This window comes from Aquarana catesbeiana, linkage group LG02 (assembly GCF_042186555.1).
Source record: "Aquarana catesbeiana isolate 2022-GZ linkage group LG02, ASM4218655v1, whole genome shotgun sequence".
NCBI classification, from domain to species: domain Eukaryota; kingdom Metazoa; phylum Chordata; class Amphibia; order Anura; family Ranidae; genus Aquarana; species Aquarana catesbeiana.
Genome location: NC_133325.1, coordinates 514,359,449 through 514,379,872, shown reverse-complemented (window position 1 = coordinate 514,379,872; position 20,424 = coordinate 514,359,449). Strand labels below are relative to the sequence as shown.

Sequence of the window (20,424 nt, the reverse complement as noted above, 5' to 3'; positions counted from 1 at the left end):
TATAAACATGGAGGATATCGTATAAAAACATGGAGGATCAGAAAAAAAAAAAAAAAAAAATTAGAAAATTAAAAATATTCGTTATCAAGCTAGCATAAATAATAAATGTCCATAATCAGTAAAAAAGAGAGATCAAAACTAAATTTACGCCTGATTAATAAAAGAATTAATGTCCCATTCAACATTAATACCTCGCGGAAAATGGGACCCCAGTTCGTATATCCAATATGTCTCCAGACGGGAGACACCCCTAAGAACCGACCCTCCCCGCCATGGGGCCGTATATTTTTCTATGATAAGGAACTGAGTACCAGCAGGATTCCTATCATGACATTCCCTGTAGTGCCTAGGGACAGTGTGCTTAGTGCTACCTGCCTTGATAAGGTTGATATGTTCAGAAACCCGTACAGTAAATGATCTAATAGTACGGCCCACATATTGTTTACCACAGGGGCAAGTCAGCAGGTATACAATCCCGGTAGTGGCACAGGTGCAAAATTGCTTGATTGCATATGTGCGGCCAGTTACGGTTGAGGCAAACTCGTGACTAGCCCTTCTGCCGCAGGTATTATACTGGCAAACCAAACATTTCTTGCAAGGAAAAAAACCAGTCCAATTATGAAAAAAAGATGGTTTCTTTGGTGGATCAATAACATTGGGTGCCAACTTGTTCCTAAGAGATGGAACACCCCTAAAAACCACCTTAGGGGTGTCAGGTAACAGTGGTCCCAATATTTTGTCCATTTTTAGAACACCCCAATGATGCTCAAAAATTTTCTTAATATGTTTATGTTGCAAAGAAAAGGACGTCAAAAATGACCATTTAAATTCCTCATTGGACTGTTTGGGTTTGTCCTGCAATAATAGCTGGCGGTCTACATTGCAGGCATTCACAATCTCTCTGTCCAGATTGGACGGGTTATAACCCTTTTCAATAAACCTATCTTTAAGCATCCTAGCCTGAACCATATAGGTGTCTCGATCAGTACAGTTCCTACGCAACCGTAAGAACTGGCTCCTAGGGACTGATTTGATCCAAGAGCTGTGGTGACAACTATCGGTTGGTATGTAACCGTTTCTATCGGTGGACTTAAAATAAGTACTAAAACTAAATCCACCTTCTTTTCTATCAATAACCAAATCCAAAAAATGAACTGAAGTAGTGCTAGCCTCAAACGTTAGGGCAATACCCCTATCATTAGCATTCAAAGTCTTCATGAAATCAGTCAGGTCATCATGGCTACCCGTCTACAGGAGGAGGACGTCGTCTATGTACCGGGCCCACAACAGAAGATGTGGGTTGTCCATAGCATAGACGACGTCCTCCTCCCACTTGGCCATAAATAAATTAGCCAAGCTAGGAGCAAACTTGGCTCCCATTGCCACCCCCTTATGTTGGCGATAGTAATTGCCATTAAACCAGAAATAATTGCGTTGTGTTGCAAACTCAATTAAATCCATAATAAAGTTAATCTGGGGTGAAGCAAGGGAAACGTCACTATCAAGAAAGTATTTCACAGCATCCACACCCTCGCGGTGCGGAATACAAGTGTATAAGGACGCCACGTCCGCAGTGCCCATAATAAGGTCACCAGAATAGGGAACATTTGATAACAACCTAATCACGTCCTTAGTATCCTTCAGATAGGACGGCATTTTGTGTACAGATGGCTGAAGAAAAAAATCTATGTACTTCCCGATTCTAGAAGTGACTGAGTCGATGCCACTAATTATGGGTCGACCTGGTGGGTGGAGGGGGTCTTTGTGGACTTTGGGCAAATAATATATAACTGGAATACGGGGAGCGAGGGGAACTAAAAATGATCTCTCCTTTTTATTTAAAATATACGAATCATAGCCTTTGGTTATCAGCTTCTTCAATTCCTTTTTATACTCATGTGTTGGATTGTTTGGTAGCTCGGTATAAGTCTCTCGATCTCCTATAATGCGATGCATTTCATCTAAATAGTCTGTTTTATTTAGTAAAACTATGCCTCCGCCTTTATCGGCGGGGCGAATGACCAAGTTTTTATTTTCACATAGGGTTTTTAGGCCCACTGTAGATAAAGGGTTATAAAATTTGCATTTAGATGGAATCTTCGCTAAATCTCGTATCACTAATTCCTTAAACAAATTAATAGTGGGTGAAAGTTGTGTTGGAGGGCTGAAGAGAGAGGGGTTGGATAGATCTGAATGTACCGTGCCAGACGTTGCCGCCCTGGCTATATTTCTAGTAGGGTTCGAGATAATGTATCTTTGAACATTGATTTTTCTGATGAACTTGTGAATGTCTATAAATGTATTAAATTTATTGAGTTTGTATGGGGGGGCAAACTTGAGCCCTTTATTAAGGACACTCTTCTCTTCCTGCGTGAGAACAGTGTTGCTCAAGTTAAATACCCCCTGACACGTTAAGTTCTTATTCGTTTTTCGTCTCTGGACCCTCCTCCCTCCTCTGGTCCCTCTCTTGTTTCCGGACCTCTTTTTCTGTTCAGAGTGTCCTCGCGAAAACCCCGGCCAGTACGTGAGTCTGGATAAGGTTGTTTATAAGGAGATGAATCATACCCTGCACTAGGGAACGGGCAGACGTTTTCATTATAGTGATCACGTAACGGGGAATATCTGTTGTAAGTCGAAATTGGCGGATGTCTATAGTATGATGAGGGATTAGGGTAGTATGGGCGGTGAGGGGAGTCATGATAGCGAACCGGGCAGCCACGATGGTATGAGTTCTCCCGTTCGCGATATTGATGATCAAAACCATGTTGGTCTCCCCTATTACCTCCTCTACCTCTACCTCTAGATTGGTGTCCTCTTCCCCTATACTGATTTCTGGGGGTATGGGTATTTGGCTGTCGTGCCAAATGTGGAGGAGGACCTCCACCATAAGATCGCCCTTTATCAACAGTAGGTTTTGGGCGAGCTGAGGATTCCATGGAAGAGGCAGTACATGGAAGGGCCGTACTATTAGATCATTTACTGTACGGGTTTCTGAACATATCAACCTTATCAAGGCAGGTAGCACTAAGCACACTGTCCCTAGGCACTACAGGGAATGTCATGATAGGAATCCTGCTGGTACTCAGTTCCTTATCATAGACAAATATACGGCCCCATGGCGGGGAGGGTCGGTTCTTAGGGGTGTCTCCCGTCTGGAGACATATTGGATATACGAACTGGGGTCCCATTTTCCGCGAGGTATTAATGTTGAATGGGACATTAATTCTTTTATTAATCAGGCGTAAATTTAGTTTTGATCTCTCTTTTTTACTGATTATGGACATTTATTATTTATGCTAGCTTGATAACGAATATTTTTAATTTTCTAATTTTTTTTTTTTTTTTTTCTGATCCTCCATGTTTTTATACGATATCCTCCATGTTTATATACTATATATGTGTGTTCACACCATGTTTATATACTATATATGTGATTCGGACATTATTGCCGTACATAAGATTGCTCCGATGTCCCCCATTGGTAGTGTCTGGTAGGCTTTTTGTCCGGATCTTTACTTTTTAGATTATGGGATCATGTTCCCGATTTTTTTAACACATATTTATGTGTAAAATAAAATTTTTTATAGTTTGTTTTGGCCTTTGAAATATTTGTAGGTATTTTAAGTTTTTATGGATTTATTATTATTTATTAAGCCTTTTTTGGATTTTTACAAGTTTTCACTTCTCTCAGTACCACGTTCCCATCCTTGATGACATTTTGATGCCCTTTCCGCCCCTTTTGTGGGAGGTTGGGCTTCGCTTCCTGTGTATGGGGATTGTGCTGGATGCAGGCAACGGACTGAGAACGAGGCTTGGTTAATGCCCTTGAGCGCACCGCCGTCGTCATCTATGACGGCGGTGCGCGAGGCTTGGGTGTCACTTTGAAGCGCACCGCCATCATCACCTAGCCATAGGCGTGACGTTATTACGTCATCACGCTCAAAACGAGGCTTGGTACGGAGAGTGGAGCGCATCGGTGCTGATGCGCTCTCACTCAGTAGATAGAGGTATTGATAGTGAGGCTTGGTTACGGATTTAACCATCCGGACCAATGCCAATCTACATCTGCCATTATATTGTAATATTTAGGCTTATAATAAAGTATTCGACTCTAGTGTTTAGTTTTTTAATTGAATGTTTTTTCAAATAAACAAAATACGAATTATATGCCCCTCTAACCGGAAATAAGGTCATCTGAATCACTTCCGGTTTTGGACACTTCCAGTGGGGGTCATTATCTTTCTGTCCATATATAGAGCGGTGGGGTGAGAGGGTTCCACACCCCAGAAGATGACTTTTTTAGTTGAAACATGTTGGGTGGACCCCTCACGACTACCGCTACACGATTTATATGCTATTCTTATCTTCGAAAAATGTGAGTCTGTTTTTTATTTGCTATTTTTAATAAATCCAAGTTTATACGTTATCACACTATGTGAGTGTTTTTATCCCTCACATGCAACACAAATCTCTCGCTGGGCCTATGGTGGTACATCTACGAATAAGGAAGTTGTGTTGACTATTCCCCCCCCCCCCCCCCTCGTTTTGTGGGGTGATGACATCTAACCAGATAACATATCTAGACCTGTTGGTCATCAAGCCTTTTTGACCTGTATAGCATATGCTATTTCAGGCCACTACTTCTGGTAAGCCTCCACAGTTTCTGGTGATGGTCCTGGCACTGTTTTCAAACTTCCGTGCACCTCTGGTCTTCCATGGTCCATCTTTCTACTAGACTGCCGGGTCTAACCAAATTTTCTGCACGTACAAGAAAACACCTGTTCATCATTTCACTGTTATCACAGACTTTTATTCATTTTTTTTGTGTGTCATGGACTTTATATATGATATCGTCTTTGATGTTTTTTTGAATTGAACACATATATATATACTACTATTATTTTTGCTCACTAGTCACTGTCACATGTGCTCACGTGGCATTCTTCTTTTTTTTTTTTGTTTTTATTGTAATGTTTTGATGCTATTCAAACGTTTAGTTCTTTATATCCTATACACAGAACAAATAGCGCCACACTTTAAATTTTTGCCATCTCCTGTTATCACCTTTGCCATGAGCACTCCTCCATCCTCATAACTTGTCACAAACAATGGGCGCTCCTCTTGGTATCGGCTCTGTAATGAGCTCCCACCTTCTCCTCACCTTATCTATGACCTCCCTCCCTTACTCCCTTCCTCCCTCCCTCCCTTCCTCCCTCCCTCCCTCCCTCCCTTGGTCAGCCTTTATCACTCACCTGTTCTGCTTAATGGTGTCTTTCAGGGCAGCCCAGGCCACAGTGTCCCCCCTCTTCCCGGGCACAGTGCTGAGGCTCCCAGAGAGTGGGTGACAGACACCTCTGAGCTCTGCGCCCTCAGGACTGAGGGAACCAACACCATCAGCAGCCATCTCTCTTGTCATGTGATTTCAGTCGGTAGTCAGCTGACCCTTCTGAGGACACTGATTGGCTAGGACGCCCCTGCTATCTACTTAGCTAGTAGCTGGCTGCTACATCCCTCCCAGCATACTGTGTGGGCGGCGCCAGGTGAGGGCGAAGTGGTTCAAGTTTTTTAGGGGGGGTCAGACACCTCAGCCCAGTTCATCCATGCCCAAAATCGATTTTTCTGGAAACTACCCAGGACGGCCACAGGTCCAAAACCTGGGAATGTCCCAACAAAATTGTAACTGTTGCTGGCAAGTATGTGATAAGTGCCTTGCTGCCCAGCCACTCATGAGCGCCCCTTCACATGGCGCCCATGGCACTTGCCATAGCTGCCATACCCTGGATACACCACTGGTTGCACCCGCCATTTTGGTTGTGGTCGCCCTCCCTCACTCATCATCCCTTCTGCCCGTGCTCTACCCCTAAACTGGAGACCACATGCAATGTCCATTGCCCTTCACCTGATGGGCAGGGCTGCAATTTTAACTAGGGGCTTTCCCCTTTCTTGCCTCCCTGCTGTACGTTTTTAGTACTGGAAGGGGAGATTTGGGGTTTGTTGCTTACCCTGTTGAGTGACACAGGTTGGTAAATCCCAGGGTAGAGACAGGGCAGACATGGGTGGCTTAGTGACTATCTAGCAGCATCTGACAATCCTAGAATGGAATGCTGGTTGGGATCTGTCTTAAAAAAAAAAAAAGGAACATTCCCACAATCGGCTCCCCCTTGTGATACAAGGTGTAAACTACCATCCTTTACATGCCAGGCCTGTGGTTTGTGCCCCACGTATGGCCTTAGGTTTAAACTAGCTGTTACGTTCTATGCTGGTGGTGTTTTGGCATCCTACTGGATGGGCAGCAGCTCTGCCAGGTGTAGCGAGCACTGGAGCGGCAGGTGCATTATTATATGCTTGCGTATGTCTCCTGGCCATTATGCTTAGGGGCGAGGGTGCTTCCCCTGGCACTGTTACCATGATGCAGCAGTAGGCACTGGTGGCCACTCCACTTAAGGCAGTGCTGGACACATTACTGGTTGTCTCCTTTGGTAAACACTGACTGGATAGGTCAGGTAAGGTTCCCTATTTTGCATACTTTGATCACTCTGTCTACGATGCTGGGAACATCCAAGGCCGTTACCCCTTTAAGAAGACACTCCTGCAGAAGTGGGCCCCACCTCCCAGGGTGAATTCCCCCCATTTCTAGATGACATTATGCAAACGTGATACTGGTAGAGTTTTCCTCCTTTTATGACTGCTGCAGACTGCAGGGCAGAACCTGTCACCCGCTGTACGTTTACCATGATGTGGCTGCGTTGCAGCCTGTGTTGGCCCTGGTGTCTGATGCTTACTGATTGGGCCAGGCTTCTGCGGCAAGTCATGAACACCAGACATGTTGATTGGTTATACGTGGGTTTGACAGACCAGTAGGTCGGGGCCTGAAGTTTGTACGTGCTACAGCCTTACATGCTGATCTGTTCCTTTTAAACTCTCCATCTTGGCGGTTATGCTTCAGTGGGTGCTTTGGCTCAAGTGCTGGGCTGCTGCTCAGATTTCTGTTTATGGCCCTGACGGACCTACCCTTCCAGCGGGATTGTCTCTTCAGTGCTACCTTGGATGACAAACCAAATCAAAGAAAATTCCCAGCTCTACTTACTGATTACTGCAACCAACTTAATTAACATTTATAACAGTATGCGTCTCCTTTCCATGCGCTCCTTGCTGCAAAGGCCAGTAATAGGTGGGGCAGTGTCCACTTGTTTGTACTGTTGGAATACTGGTCAGGGGATGCACTGGACACTTTCACTGTCATTGTGCTATATGCTTGGTGTCCAGTGTACCCCTGTGCCTTTTATGGAGGGATGAGCTCCCTCCAGACTCGTCTACCCTCTGCCTGTCCATTATAATGCATGTGCTTCCACTGTGGAGGCTCTCAAAGTTTAGAGTTAGGCCACTTTCATACTGGGGCGGGCGGGCGGCGGCGGTAAAGCGCTGTTAATTTTAGCGGCGCTTTACTATAGTTTTTTGCAGCACTTTTCGGCTGCAAGCGGGCGCTTTTAACCCCCCGCTAACAGTTGAAAAAAGGTTAAAAGTGCCCACAAAGCGCCGCTGTAGTGGCGTTTTGCCGGTGCTTCGGCGGCGCTGCCCATTGATTTCAAGAAGGCTGCACAGCCAAACCGAGAGAAGTGAGGTTTATTCCAGAGCAGGAGATCATGCAATTCTGGGATGAAATTCTTAAAGAATAGCTCAGAGAGGTCTGACATAAGCTGGATTCCCATTTGCGTGATAGCATCCATTTTCCATATGAAAGGGAAATGGTCCCAACAATTCTGGACTAATCCTGTGGCGAGAGAAATATTTAGGCACGGGATTTCGAGAAGTTGACCTTGATTTTGGAGATCTATTGAAGTGTTCGAGGTCCTGTATTAGATTAGGTAGTGTTGTGATCGATTTCTGTCAGGAAGAGCAGGATCTCATTGGTAAATGCCGCTACTTTATATTCCTTCCTGCCAACTCAGACCCATTTGATGTTTAAGTCTTGAAACATTACTGTGGGGCCTGCCTATAATGTGACCTAGGAGCACTGGTCTCTGTTTATGGTGCTCTCCATGCAGCTAATGTTCTGTGTTTTACAGCTTTACAGGTCTACGGCCCTGCTGATATAATCCTGCTCCTAAAGACTCCTTTTGGTGTATGACGACCTGAAGGGTAAAGACTATCTGGCAGGTCAAATCGGGGAGCATCAATAGTTTCAAGAAACTATTAGATAAGCACCTGAACGACCGCAACATACAGGGATATACAATGTAATAGTGTCATATAATCCCACACATGGGTTGGGCTTGATGGACTTGTCTTTTTTCAATCTCACCTACTATGCAACTACGACATTATGCTGGGTCCTGTGTTTGCTTGCTGCAGGGCACTCTCCAGGCCACTGCTGCGATAAATTTTGCCCTCCAGTGTGTTGCAGCTGTCAAGCATGTACCATTACGATGTCTTCTTGCTGCTTCACTGTGATGTACTTCACTGCTACAACTCTCCCAGCAAGAACCTCTGAGACCATTTTCCTTACTGCTGCCTGCAATGGCACAGCCACAGCTGGCCATATAACCTTCCCTGCTTTGCAGCTGTTTTTTTGAGAGTACCAATTTTACTGAGTATTTTAACTGTCCACATACTTGCAACTTGTCATAAATGCAAGGAAATTAGTCCTGTGTGTCTTTCCAGCTAGCAATTAACTAACCGCTCCGTGGCAGCTTGCAGTGTTCCTCCTCAGGCACTTATCACTAACAACCAGGACTATTGTCCCCTTCTTGAGCCCATGTGCTTCTCAGTCTTCTTTAGCCCCATCAGATGTCACTTCCTTTTGCATTATCCAGGAAGGAATTTTTTGCAGCCCTGTCAGATTTATGACAAATTGCTGCTATAAAAACTGATTTAGAAATCAGGTGCCACAAATGTATTCCACACCAGGGCTAGGCTTCAGTCTTATTCTTGGGAAAATGCACCAAGGATTTGACTAAAGCACTTAAGTCAATCCTAACTGACCTTTTACTCATAGCTGTTGCCCTATACTACTGTCTTGACTGGCGTGTGGATATTGTATGTCTTATAGCCAGAATGAGTCTCCTTTCATTGCATATTAGGATAAAATGTTTGTCTGCAGAACAGTGCAAAAAATGCCTCTGTGGACAACTGTATCAAGAATGTCACTGGAGGAAAGGGTACTCTTTTGCTCAAATAATTTGTAATCTAAGCCACAGGCTAGACCACCTACTTCTAAGATTAGAAAGTGTTCTTTCATTTCTCCCAAACCCCGCATTTGCATTGCAAACCTTGGAACCTTTAGAAGTCAAAACCTACAAGCAAGCCCTCCTAACAATGAGGAGACTTCCCACTCAAAGTGGTGGGACATCTGTTAGCCTCTGAGAATACCTGGAACAAAAGCACCTCAGATGTATGGGACATGGACTTGGTGTTCAGGGGCTACAAGCTCAAATTTCATTTTCTGTTTCTGCCCTGCTTCATGCTGTCCAACCTGCTAATCTCTCCACAAAGACTCTCAAACCTCCACACTGGTTTGCAACAAATCCTCTCTGAGTCATTGCCATCGCCATTGTTCTGGAAAAGGAAGGTTTTCAAGGTTTCCATTCAACTCTGTTTGCAGTTCCCAAGGCAAAAGTTGGCATGCACCCTAATCTGAATCTGGGGGCACTTAATGGCATCAGTATGCAAAATTTCATATAGAATCCACCAGGTCAGGCATTGCCTTCTGGCCTCTGTGGGCATCAAGGGTGCCTACTTGCATGTCCCATTTTTCCAGCACATCAACACTACCGGAGTTGCACTGTGGGCACACAACACTACCAGTTCATTGCCCTTCCCCTTGGTCTGTCCACTGCACCTTTAAAAGAGAAGTATGTTTTTTTTCTTTTTCTTCATATTCATACTTACCTAGGTGGATGCAACATCGGACCAATGCTGCATCTGTCTCCTGCCGTATCTTCACTGAGAACCAAGCCATTGAACATCGCCAATGGCTCGGTTCTCGCAGATCTCCAAGAGGAGAGCTGCTGACTGTCAGTCAGTGTCTCTCCTCTCTGGTCCTCTACGCTCGTTGGAGCGCTGAGCTGTGGAGGGTCGGGGAGCAGCCGTCTCAGAGGCTCGCTGAGACTGCCATTAGTCAGGGCAGCTGGTGGATCCAGACACCGGAAGTCGGGATGACACGCTGCCTCCACTGATGTCAGTGACATCAGCGGAGAGCGGACTTCAGAACGCTCTCTACTGAAAACGGGTCACAGGAGTGCAGATGGTTTGCACTCCTGTGACCCAGAGGTGAAGCCCAGCCCAAAAAGCTCAGGCTGGACTTCTTCTTTTAAGTATTCACCAAGGTGCTAGTCCTTGTGCTTTGCTGCACTCACAGGCCTCCTTTAAGATGGTCCCTTATGGTCAATTACACTCTAGACTATTGTAACCCAACATTCTGGCTGCGTGTATTAAGAAATTACAGTCTGAAATCACTGATTCACCTGTCGCCAAAGACCAGGTTTTATCTGGCCTGGTAGCCAATGAATCCAGCCTTGGTGTCATTCCTTCTGTTGATCTTGAAGATTCTTACCATGAATGCCAGCCTAACAGGCAAGGAAGGAGTCCTTGACATGCTTTTGGTACAAGGGATTTGGTCACTGGAGCAAACTTGTCTCCCAACCAGTATACTGGGGCTAAGAGTGATTTCATTGTCCCTTTTAATACTGGATTTCTTGTCCCAAAGGTCATCGCTCAACGTATGACCTCGGTATGATCTCTTCACCCAAAGGTGTTTCAAGATGTCTGCTGCAGATAGAGACTGGACTTGGGCCTCCTGGCTTCCAGGTTCAACAACTAAGCCGTTTTGTTTACTGGACCAGAGATCCTCTAGCCATTATAATGGATGCCCTGTTGACTCAGAGACAAACTCTTTGTAAGCACTGAAACATGTGCGAGGAGACATTTTATGTGCTCTGTTTGATTAATTACATAATCTACCTGCAGTAAAGAGACAACGAACAATGACTAAGCTGCTCACGGTCGGTGGTGTTCTCTCTAGTCTTGGTCATGCTGAGACTGACTCCTCCAAAACAGTCAGTGGGGGTGATTTACTAAGAAGACACTGCACCAGTTCATACATCAATTGGTGCGCCGGAAAAGTCATTAATTGAACGTGCGAACCGGAGCACATCGAAACGCAAATAACGATAATAAATACCCGCATATGTAAACTGCAACTGGCGCTAGGGTAATTGCGGTTTTCTCATTGATAATAGCGCACGCCCAATACAATTGTTTAATTTTATCTGATTGGATGTGTCTTGTTAGGCAAGTAGTAGGTGTACTCAGTTAAGTAACCCTTTTGATGCTAATCTCAGTCCTATTACTTCTAATATATCTTTGAAATGTGTTTTTTTTTTTTTTTTTTTTTTTTTCTTTTTTTTACCCAAATCTTTCAATACATTACAATGTTTCTAAACCCAATAAATTAATATTTTCAGATCTTGATCTTTGAGGCTGGGTTCACACTGGTGCGGTGCGAATTTCAGCTCCGTTTTCTCTGGAAAGAGAAAAAGCAGCTGTTCAGCGGTGCCTCTCCATTGTATCTGCGGATCAGCTGAGCAGGGAGAGGGGGGAGGTGTAGTGAGGAGGGGGAAAGAATTCCTGTTCACAACGGAATGCATCTGCGAATCAGATGCGTTCCCATAGAAAAATATGTGCCTGCAATTCGCACTGCACTGCCCAGAAAACGCACACGTTTTTCGGACAATGCGGAGTGCAAATGCAATGCACATATGTGAACCAGACTGATTTAAACTAATAGATTTTAAAATGTTCTGCTTTTTGAATGCGGTGTAAGCCGCATCCATTTCGCATAGGTGTGAACCAAGCCAAAAGGTGACCATACACTGCAATCAGTTAGATCTTAAATTTGATTTAGTGCAAGAGCCTGTTTGATTTCCCATGACCTATTTTGCCTAAATATCGAGTTGTACAGAGAGTGGCCAATCAGATTGCATAGTGCATGACCATCTTAAGTGCCAAATTTGGAATTTAGATGTGCCATGACTGACTTGTAATTTCCTAACGATATTTCTTGGGCATTCTACAAGGCACATGAAAACCCCCTTTTTTCAAGACATGCTAGAGTGATCAGGAATCTTCAAACTACAGCTCTCCAGCTGTTGCGGAACTACACATCCCATGAGGCATTGTAAAACTCAGACATTCACAGACATGACTAGGCATGATGGGAATTGTAGTTCCTGAACAGCTGGAGCACCATAGTTTGAAGACCCCTATGTTAGACCATTATTATGCCTCCAGAAGTGGGAGAGTGGCATCTACCCAACTTCTCTCTGCTGGTGGACACAAGAACATTATATATAGATAGATATATACACACACACACACTGAAGCAATATACACTGGCCCAGAAGAGAATTTGTATACAGGAAGTAGGTGTGTGTTTTGAAGCCAAATCATTTAGACATACACACATGACCCACACAAAGCACCACCCCATGTAAAAGTAAATCAAAATTTATCTTAATTTGCAAATAAGGATCATCACTTCCTCAGAGAACAGTGATCGGGGTACGGTGGTGGGAAGAAATTAGCAGCAGTACAAGCAACTTCCTGGAGGGGCGTGATGTCATTCCTGTGTGCTAGCCACCGCTTCTGGGAACCAGATATGTGCCACGGGTACATACCTCCGTGCACACAGCAGTTGCGTATCTCTCATACACAGCGGTCATGCATCTAGATGCATTTTGCGAATCTTGCTGCAGGAACCCAATTTTTATGGAAATTAATAGTAAAGCAGATGCGGATTTCCAGGACTGGACTAACAAATGTTTATAGTGAAAGGGAACTGGTGTTTTCTATTAAACAAGGTCTAAATGCGCCATTGACATGCATCACAGTTGAACTTAGGAATGTGTCTTTGCAAAGTTAAACTAAATGAAATCCTTTCTTCTTTTTGCTTGGGGTTAGAGTGCAGAGGGATTAGAAGTCTTGTCAGTTTTTGGGGATGTCTGTACCTCTGATAGGGTGAAGACCCCTCCCAAATTTTGCTAGTTTCTCCTTCAAATATATTCACTTCCTGTCAGCCAAACAGGAAGTGAGGGTAAAACCCTACCAATGTCTTTCCTTGGGGACACAAAGGTCAATCGAAATAGTTTCCCCATTAGGTAAGTTGCACTCTAGCATTTTGCTGTGTACACCCCAAATTCTTCGGTATCTTGGACTTTAGGGTTTATTTACTAAAGGCAAATACACTTTGTACTACAAGTGCACTTGGAAGTGCAGTTGCTAGAGATCCAAAGGGGACGTGCAAGGTAAATAAAAAAAAAAAAAGCATCTTTGCTTCTACATGATTGGATGATAAAATCACCAGTGCTTCCCCTCAGATTTACAGCGAGTACACTTGTATTGCAGAGTGGATTTGCCTTTAATAAACCCCAAAATACCTAATAATTTGGGGTGTACACAACAAAGTTCTAGAGTGCAAGTTGCCTAATGGTGACACTAGTTAGATTGACCTGTGTGTCCCTAAGGAAAGACATTGGTAGAGTTTTGCCCTCACTTCCTGTTTGGCAGGAAGTGAAGCCGACTTTCAAAAAAGGGTCACAAAGCCCAACCTAAAAAAGACAAGCAGGGGTTCTAACACTCACTTGGTTTCCCTCGAATGCCCACAATTAGACCCCTTTCACACTGAGGCGATTTTCAGGCGCTTTTGGTCTAAAAATAGCACCTGTAAAGCGCTTGAAAAACGGCTCCCCTGCAGTCTCAGTGTTAAAGCCCAAGTGCTTTCACACTGAGGCGATGCGCTGGCAAGACAATAAAAAAACTCCTGCAAGCAGCATCTTTGGAGCGGTGTATACACAGCTCCTGCCCATTGAAATGCGCAGCGCCGCCGAACCGGCTGCTTGGTATTTTGGACAGTTATTTAGTGAAGATAAATTCCCAAATCATGTCCCTTTCGGGGGTACTTGAGGACTGAGGCTGAGAGCCACTGCGCTAAAATGGAAAATTGAATACTTACCGCTGTAATTTTCCTTTCCTGGTGCCTATCCATGGCAGCATACACATGCATATGCTACCATGAAGGCACCAGGAAAGTAGCTTTTAGATAAATCACACCTTTTTTTGTTTTGCCATGCCAATCAGCCTAGTTAAGCTGCAGCTGGGAAATCTGTTGCATGAAAATTGTTTGGGGGGGGAGAGAGAGAATATAAAATGCATTACTTGGATTGAGCATGCATCTGCAAAAACATTATTACCAAAACACATAAAACATAAAAATTGGCTACACATTCTATTGGTCAACAAAACAGGACTTGGAAAAGAGCAAGGAAAGCAAAAAATGCATGTATGTTAATTTGAGATACTAACAGAATATGGTTTTGAGGTCTAACCATTTTGCAGAGGAAATTAACAGGAGTTAAAAGGACTGCGCCCACAAACTGACAGTCTCTTAACCCTTTCATGACTAAGCCTATTTTTGAAATTTGGTGTTTACAAGTTAAAATCCATATTTTTTGCTAGAAAATTACTTAGAGTTCCCAAATATTATATATATTTTTTTAGCAGAGAATCTAGAGAATAAAATGGCGATTGTTGCAATATTTTTTTATCACACGGTATTTGTGCAGCGGTGTTTTAAACGCAAATTTTTGGAAAAGGGACACTTTCATGAATTTTAAAAAATCCAAACAGTAAAGTTACCCCAATTTTTTTGTTTAATGTGAAAGATGATGTTACACCGAGTAAATAAATACCAAACATGTCACCCTTTATAATTGCACGCACTCGTGGAATGGCGACAAACTACGGTACCTATGAATTTCCATAGGCGACGCTTGAAAATTTTTTTATGGTTACCAGGTTTGAGTTACAGAGGAGGTCTAGGGCTAGAATTATTGCTCTCGCTATGACGATCGCAGCGATACCTCACATGTGTGATTTGAACACCGTTTACATATGCGGGCGCGACTTCCGTATGCGTTTTCTTCGCTGCGCAAGCTCGCGGGGACAGGGGCACTTTAAAAAATTTTTTTTTTAATTTATTTTATTTATTTTTTTACTTTATAAATTGTGTTTTAAAAAAAATTTTTTTTTTTACATTTATTGCTGTCACAAGGAATGTAAACATCCCTTGTGACAGTAATAGGTGGTGACAGGTACTCTTTATGGGGGGTCTAAAAGACCCCCCATCCCTCCTTTACACTTCAAAGTATTCAGATCGCCGAAAACAGCGATTCTGAATACTGTGTACTTTTTTAAATTCGGCGCCATTGGCAGCCGAGTAAATGGGAAGTGACGTCATGACGTCGCTTCCGCGTTTACAACGAGAAGGCTGGAACGAAGCCGCCCACAGCTTCGTTCCAGCCCGCCCCCAGCCGCCGAGGGTACCCGATTGGACACCGGGCCTCCCGATCGCACGGGAGGCCCGGTAACAGCGGCGGGAGGGGGGATGTCCCCTCCCGCTCCTCCGGTATAACAACCGAGTGGCTTTTAGCCGCATCGGTTGTTATACTCGGGTAGCCGATCGCCCGCTGTAAACAACGGTACTGGGATGATGCCTGCAGCTGCGGGCATCATCCCGGTATAACCCCGGAAAGCCGAGTACGCATATCTGCGTACGGTCGGCAGGAAGGGGTTAAGGATGTAAAACATTTAGTAGTCACAACAGCTTGAGGAAGATTTTGCAAAATAATGAAGTACAGACAATTAAATCAAAGTGAAACTAACAACCTACAAACACAGATTGACGACATCAAAAAAATTTCAGTGAAAAAATACCCCCCCCCCAAAAAAAAAATCAAAATAAAAAACAAAAGTAAAAAATGCTTGCTCTAAAACATATCTCTTTTGCAAAGACAACAAACAAAATACAAAGAGAAAATACATGTGTTACAAACTCTATAAGGACACCCAAATGTACTCTCTTGGGTATGGGGGCCCAGGTCCCACCCTGAGGTACATATATCAATGTCACCAATTTGGACAACCCCAAAAACGAAACAAGAAAAAACAAGTGCCTTTTAAAAATGCAAAATTGCTTAACAGCTAGTACCTTGGGGTGGGGGGGCTTACTCTGCCTGTAAAGTGGTGCATCTGTAGCATGTATCCAAAATGCTGCTTCAAAGATGTACGGCTTTAGAGAAAACTTACAAATCTACATTGCAGCTGCAAGATTTCACCCCAAAACAAAAAAATAGCCTCCCCAATACATACAAGCCCATTTGGGTCTGTTAAGGCTTAAAATGAGAACCCCGACGTGAAAAATACCCCCCCCAAACTAAAAAAATATTGTGCCCCTCCCACACACTAACAAACCCCTAGCCAAACACACAGCAAGCCAGCCCATGAAAGAGGGTGGATGCTTGGGGGCAGGAGGGGCTTGGGCACCCCAAAAGTCAACAACCTTGTTCCCATATTCAGGGGGACAAGGGCCTTTTCCACACAACCAAAGGCAGGGGTTGTGGGGGGGCTGCAGACAGGGGGCTTTACGGAATGTGGAAAACCCCTTTAAACTAGTGGGTACAAGGTGCTTTGTGGTTGGTATTGGGCTGAGCCCAACATCCACCAAAGGCAGCCAGCTATGTTGAGTGCATGTGGCCTTGTATGGTTCAGGAGGTGGTGGGGCGATCCCTATTCTCGCCCCTTTCCTAGCTGGCCCTGTTTTATGCTCTGAAAAAAGATGTGGTTTGGATGGGTGAAGGCAGCTCACGGCCTTTTGAGAATAGATTGGAGTGTGGAGTTCCCCTTTAAAAGCCAAAGTTAGCCCATGGAAATCCAAGGGGTTAGAGGGGGGAGACAAGAGCATTGGAGAATGGAATGTGGAGTTCCCCTTTAAAAGCAAAAGCTAGCCCAAGGAAATCATATGCATTAGAAGGGGAAGGTTAAATGCCCTTTTAGAAGGAGCGAGAGTCTTTTTACATAATTTTAACAAGGTGCATGTCACATGTTGGCAACGTAACATGCTAACATGACATGTGTGCAAATCTCCTTAACAAAAATACCTAAAGGTGAATCAGCGTAAAAAAAAAGTCAAGTTTAGTGGTGCGCCCGTTCAACCCACGCAATTGCATTTACGTTGCTTGGCATTTACGTTGCTTGACATTTACTAAAATTTTGGCCGCACAGTGAACACATTTGAACGAGCGCAGGAGCCGCTTGCGCATGCGCACTGCTTACATTGATCTCACGCAGTTCTAATTGTACTTGCAGGCACAGCAGGCTCTGAAAAAGTTACTTTCTCATTCTATTTTGGGCATATTTGTTACTTGGGCAGTTGTTACTAAACTTCCTCACATCACCCCATAATATTGGCACCTCCATCTTCTGTTAATATTGAATTGAAGATGGCGTGCGCCATGTCCATAGGGCGCACAGATTGCATTCTCCCGTGCGCCAAGATCGCCAAGGAAACGGGGGCTTTGCGCTCTGTTCCCGGCGCACCGTTTCATAAATATGAAAATGTGCGTTGCGCCTCTACTGATGGCGCACAGCTTTCGTAAATCAGCCCCAGTGTCTTTAAAAAGGGTCCTGCTAAACTTTCTGGATGCTCAGAAATTGAAAATAGGTTTTTAAAGGAAAATCTGAACTTCATGAAAGGCAGTAGATTGCCTTCTCCCTCAGTCTAATTCTTTACTAGACCTGGTGCTTTTGCATCCTCTGCACCTGCTTGCAGACTCAAAATGTGCTGACACTGACCCCCCCCTTAAAAATGCATATCTCCTTGCAAAACCAATGTTGCTCAAGAATGTTACCACAGAGGTGGACCTGTCTGCTGTTTGCACACGTCAGAAGCTACAAGGAAGCATTCCCAGAGTTGCATACATTGAATGTAACTGCTCTGGTATTTGGGGTATCCACTGCATTATGTGAGTTCATTCTTCACACTGTCCCAGGTTCTAACACCATTTCACTGCACAATGATGCCTGACAGGAAAAATAATTTGGTGATTTGGGTTTATGAGAAGGCAATAGATGATAACTTAGACATGGATGAGTTTGTCGCTTTGATGTAGTAATAAATCTGAATGTTAGAGGTGAAATGATGACAAGTTTATTGTGGAAGGGAAAGCAGAGATAGGGAAAAAAAATAAAGATCCTAAAAAAAATGTTTAGTTCAAAATGTTAATGTTCATGTAGGTTATGTATTTTTCACGATTCTTTTGAGTTCAGAAGAGGGACGTTGAAGCTCCCCTAACCATAACAGATCCTAAACTCTGGTAAAAGGCTATGTGTACATTGACATAGGCTTTAATGGAGTTGAGTTTAGGAGCTTTGGCAAAAAAAACACCATAAGCTCCTAAACGCAAGTGTACATAAAGCCTAACCCAGTAGCCCTAGACATTTCTTATTACATTGGGGGAGATTTACTAAAACCAGAGAGTGGGAAAATCTGGTGCAACTGTGCATGGTAGCCAATTGGCTTCCAGGTTTTATTGTCAAAGCTTAATTGAACAAGCTATAGTTAGAAGCTGATTGGCTACCATGCACAGCTGCACCAGATTCTGAGTTAACCAGTTTTAGTAAATCAACCCCATTGCATCCCTTAATGAATTCAAAGAAATTGACATTACAGTAGGTCAAAAATCCTGTTTGTTCTGTGCCTTTATATTTTGAGATTGCTGTTGATTTTTGAAGTTTTTTTGTGGAGATATGCATGGTATTATCTTTATTTTGTAATTCATCTTCATAATTCTTTCATTTGTTTTATGTCTTTTAGGGGACAGTGTTGCAGACGTTATGGGTAAGAAAACTAATTTGTTTAGTAATTCCCTAGACTTTAGTCTGATTAAGTATGATAGTGAATGTCTTGAATGTCTTGTACATATATTCTCTTTCTAGCAATGACTAGAAAATGTTTTAAAAATACTTTACTTTTTTGTCAGGTAAATCTTGCATTTAAATATAAAGCTCAATAAATTACACTGGCATTTAAACTTGCAAGTGAAAAAGCGAGATTGTCTCTCATGTGTCAGCTCAGTCTGAAGTTTTAGTCAGAGCAAGCCCCAAAGCAGAAAGTTTTGTCTCTTTATGTAATTGTAGTACTCTGGGAATCCTTTGTCATGTATTCCATTTTTTGTTGTTGTAAAAGACAGATTTTCAGTTTAAAAACTTATAAAAAAAACAAGGTGTTATCTACTTTACCTGATAAAAAAAAAAAAAAAAAAACTCTAAAATGTTAACAAATTAGCCTTAGGCCAAGTGACAGGCCTGTGGGGGATTTAAAGGATAAGTTTACCTTTAGGATATTTTAAGGTGGAAGATATAACATGTTTCCAATGCTCAAGCCGCCCGCTGCTCCCCCCGTGGTAGAAGTATGGGGAGAAGTTCCCCGTACTAGCTGCCGCTATTTAAAAGCAGTGCGGCCATGCGGGGCTCCGCCCACACGACTGCGTCATTCAGATACACAACTGCGTGTGTCTGAATGAACCACAAGCCCTAACATCCTTAGCGGCTGTTGGCTTGTAGTACCCAATGATCTACCACAGCGTTGTGGTAGTTCACTGAGTCCTTCTGTCAGCGAGTATCGGCTTACCCATACAGGATGTACGGTAAGCCGATACATTGACAGTGTGCAGGAGACCTGCATGGCATCAGCGATCTGCTGATCGCTAGTGCAATGCTTTCCAGGCTCCTGCAACAAAAAATAATAAATGCTAATTTTTTCCCTTTTTTAAAAAAGGGAACTTATCCTTCTTTTAATTTAATTAATATAGCCAACAGTGACTTCACAATAAAGGCATAACAGACATCCTGACAATACACGAGCAAGAGATGGGCAATAATGACAATATGCGAGCAAGAAATGGGCAGTCATGACAATACGCAGGAAACAAACAGGCAGCCAATATAATACACAAGCAACAAAATGATCAATAATGCCAAGTTTTTACAATACCTATGTCAATACCTATGTCAGGTTCCCTCCTGTGATTTGGCAAGAACAGTTCCAAGATAGTTGATAGCTTGATAGTGCCAGCCCTGCAGGGGATTTAATTATAGTATACTCATATAGTGCTTTAAACAAACCAATCCTACTTGACAATAAAGGCAAAAAACGGCAAACCTAACAACATGCAAGGAAGAAACAGACAAGTGTAACAATTGGGGAAATAAAAAGGCACTTGTAAAATAAGCATGCAATAAAAGGCCAATGTTTGCAATATGTGGGCAACAAATGAGCAGTTATTACAACGTGCAGACAACAATTGTGACAATACTGAGGGGAAAAGAAGGCATTTGTGACATTACATAGTTACAGGCAGGCTTTACAATACATGTGTAGTTACATAGTTACATCCATCAAGTCCAACCCATGTGTGTGATTTTATGTCAGTTTTACATTGTATATCCCTGTATGTTGCAGTTGTTCAGGTGCTTATCTAATAGTTTTTGAATCTATCGATGCTCCCCACTGAGACCACCGCCTATGGAAGG

General features: G+C 43.3%; 1 protein-coding gene across 2 annotated transcripts in view; it reads left to right on the top strand.

Moving 5' to 3' along the window:
• LOC141128477 (C4b-binding protein alpha chain-like) overlaps positions 1-20,424 on the top strand; it is a 365,002-nt gene that overhangs the window by 334,009 nt on the left and 10,569 nt on the right. For both annotated transcript variants that reach the window (XM_073615784.1, XM_073615783.1), the window contains exon 10: positions 18,707-18,730. In XM_073615784.1, coding sequence (XP_073471885.1) covers positions 18,707-18,730 — 24 coding nt within the window. The remainder of the gene's footprint in view (positions 1-18,706; positions 18,731-20,424) is intronic.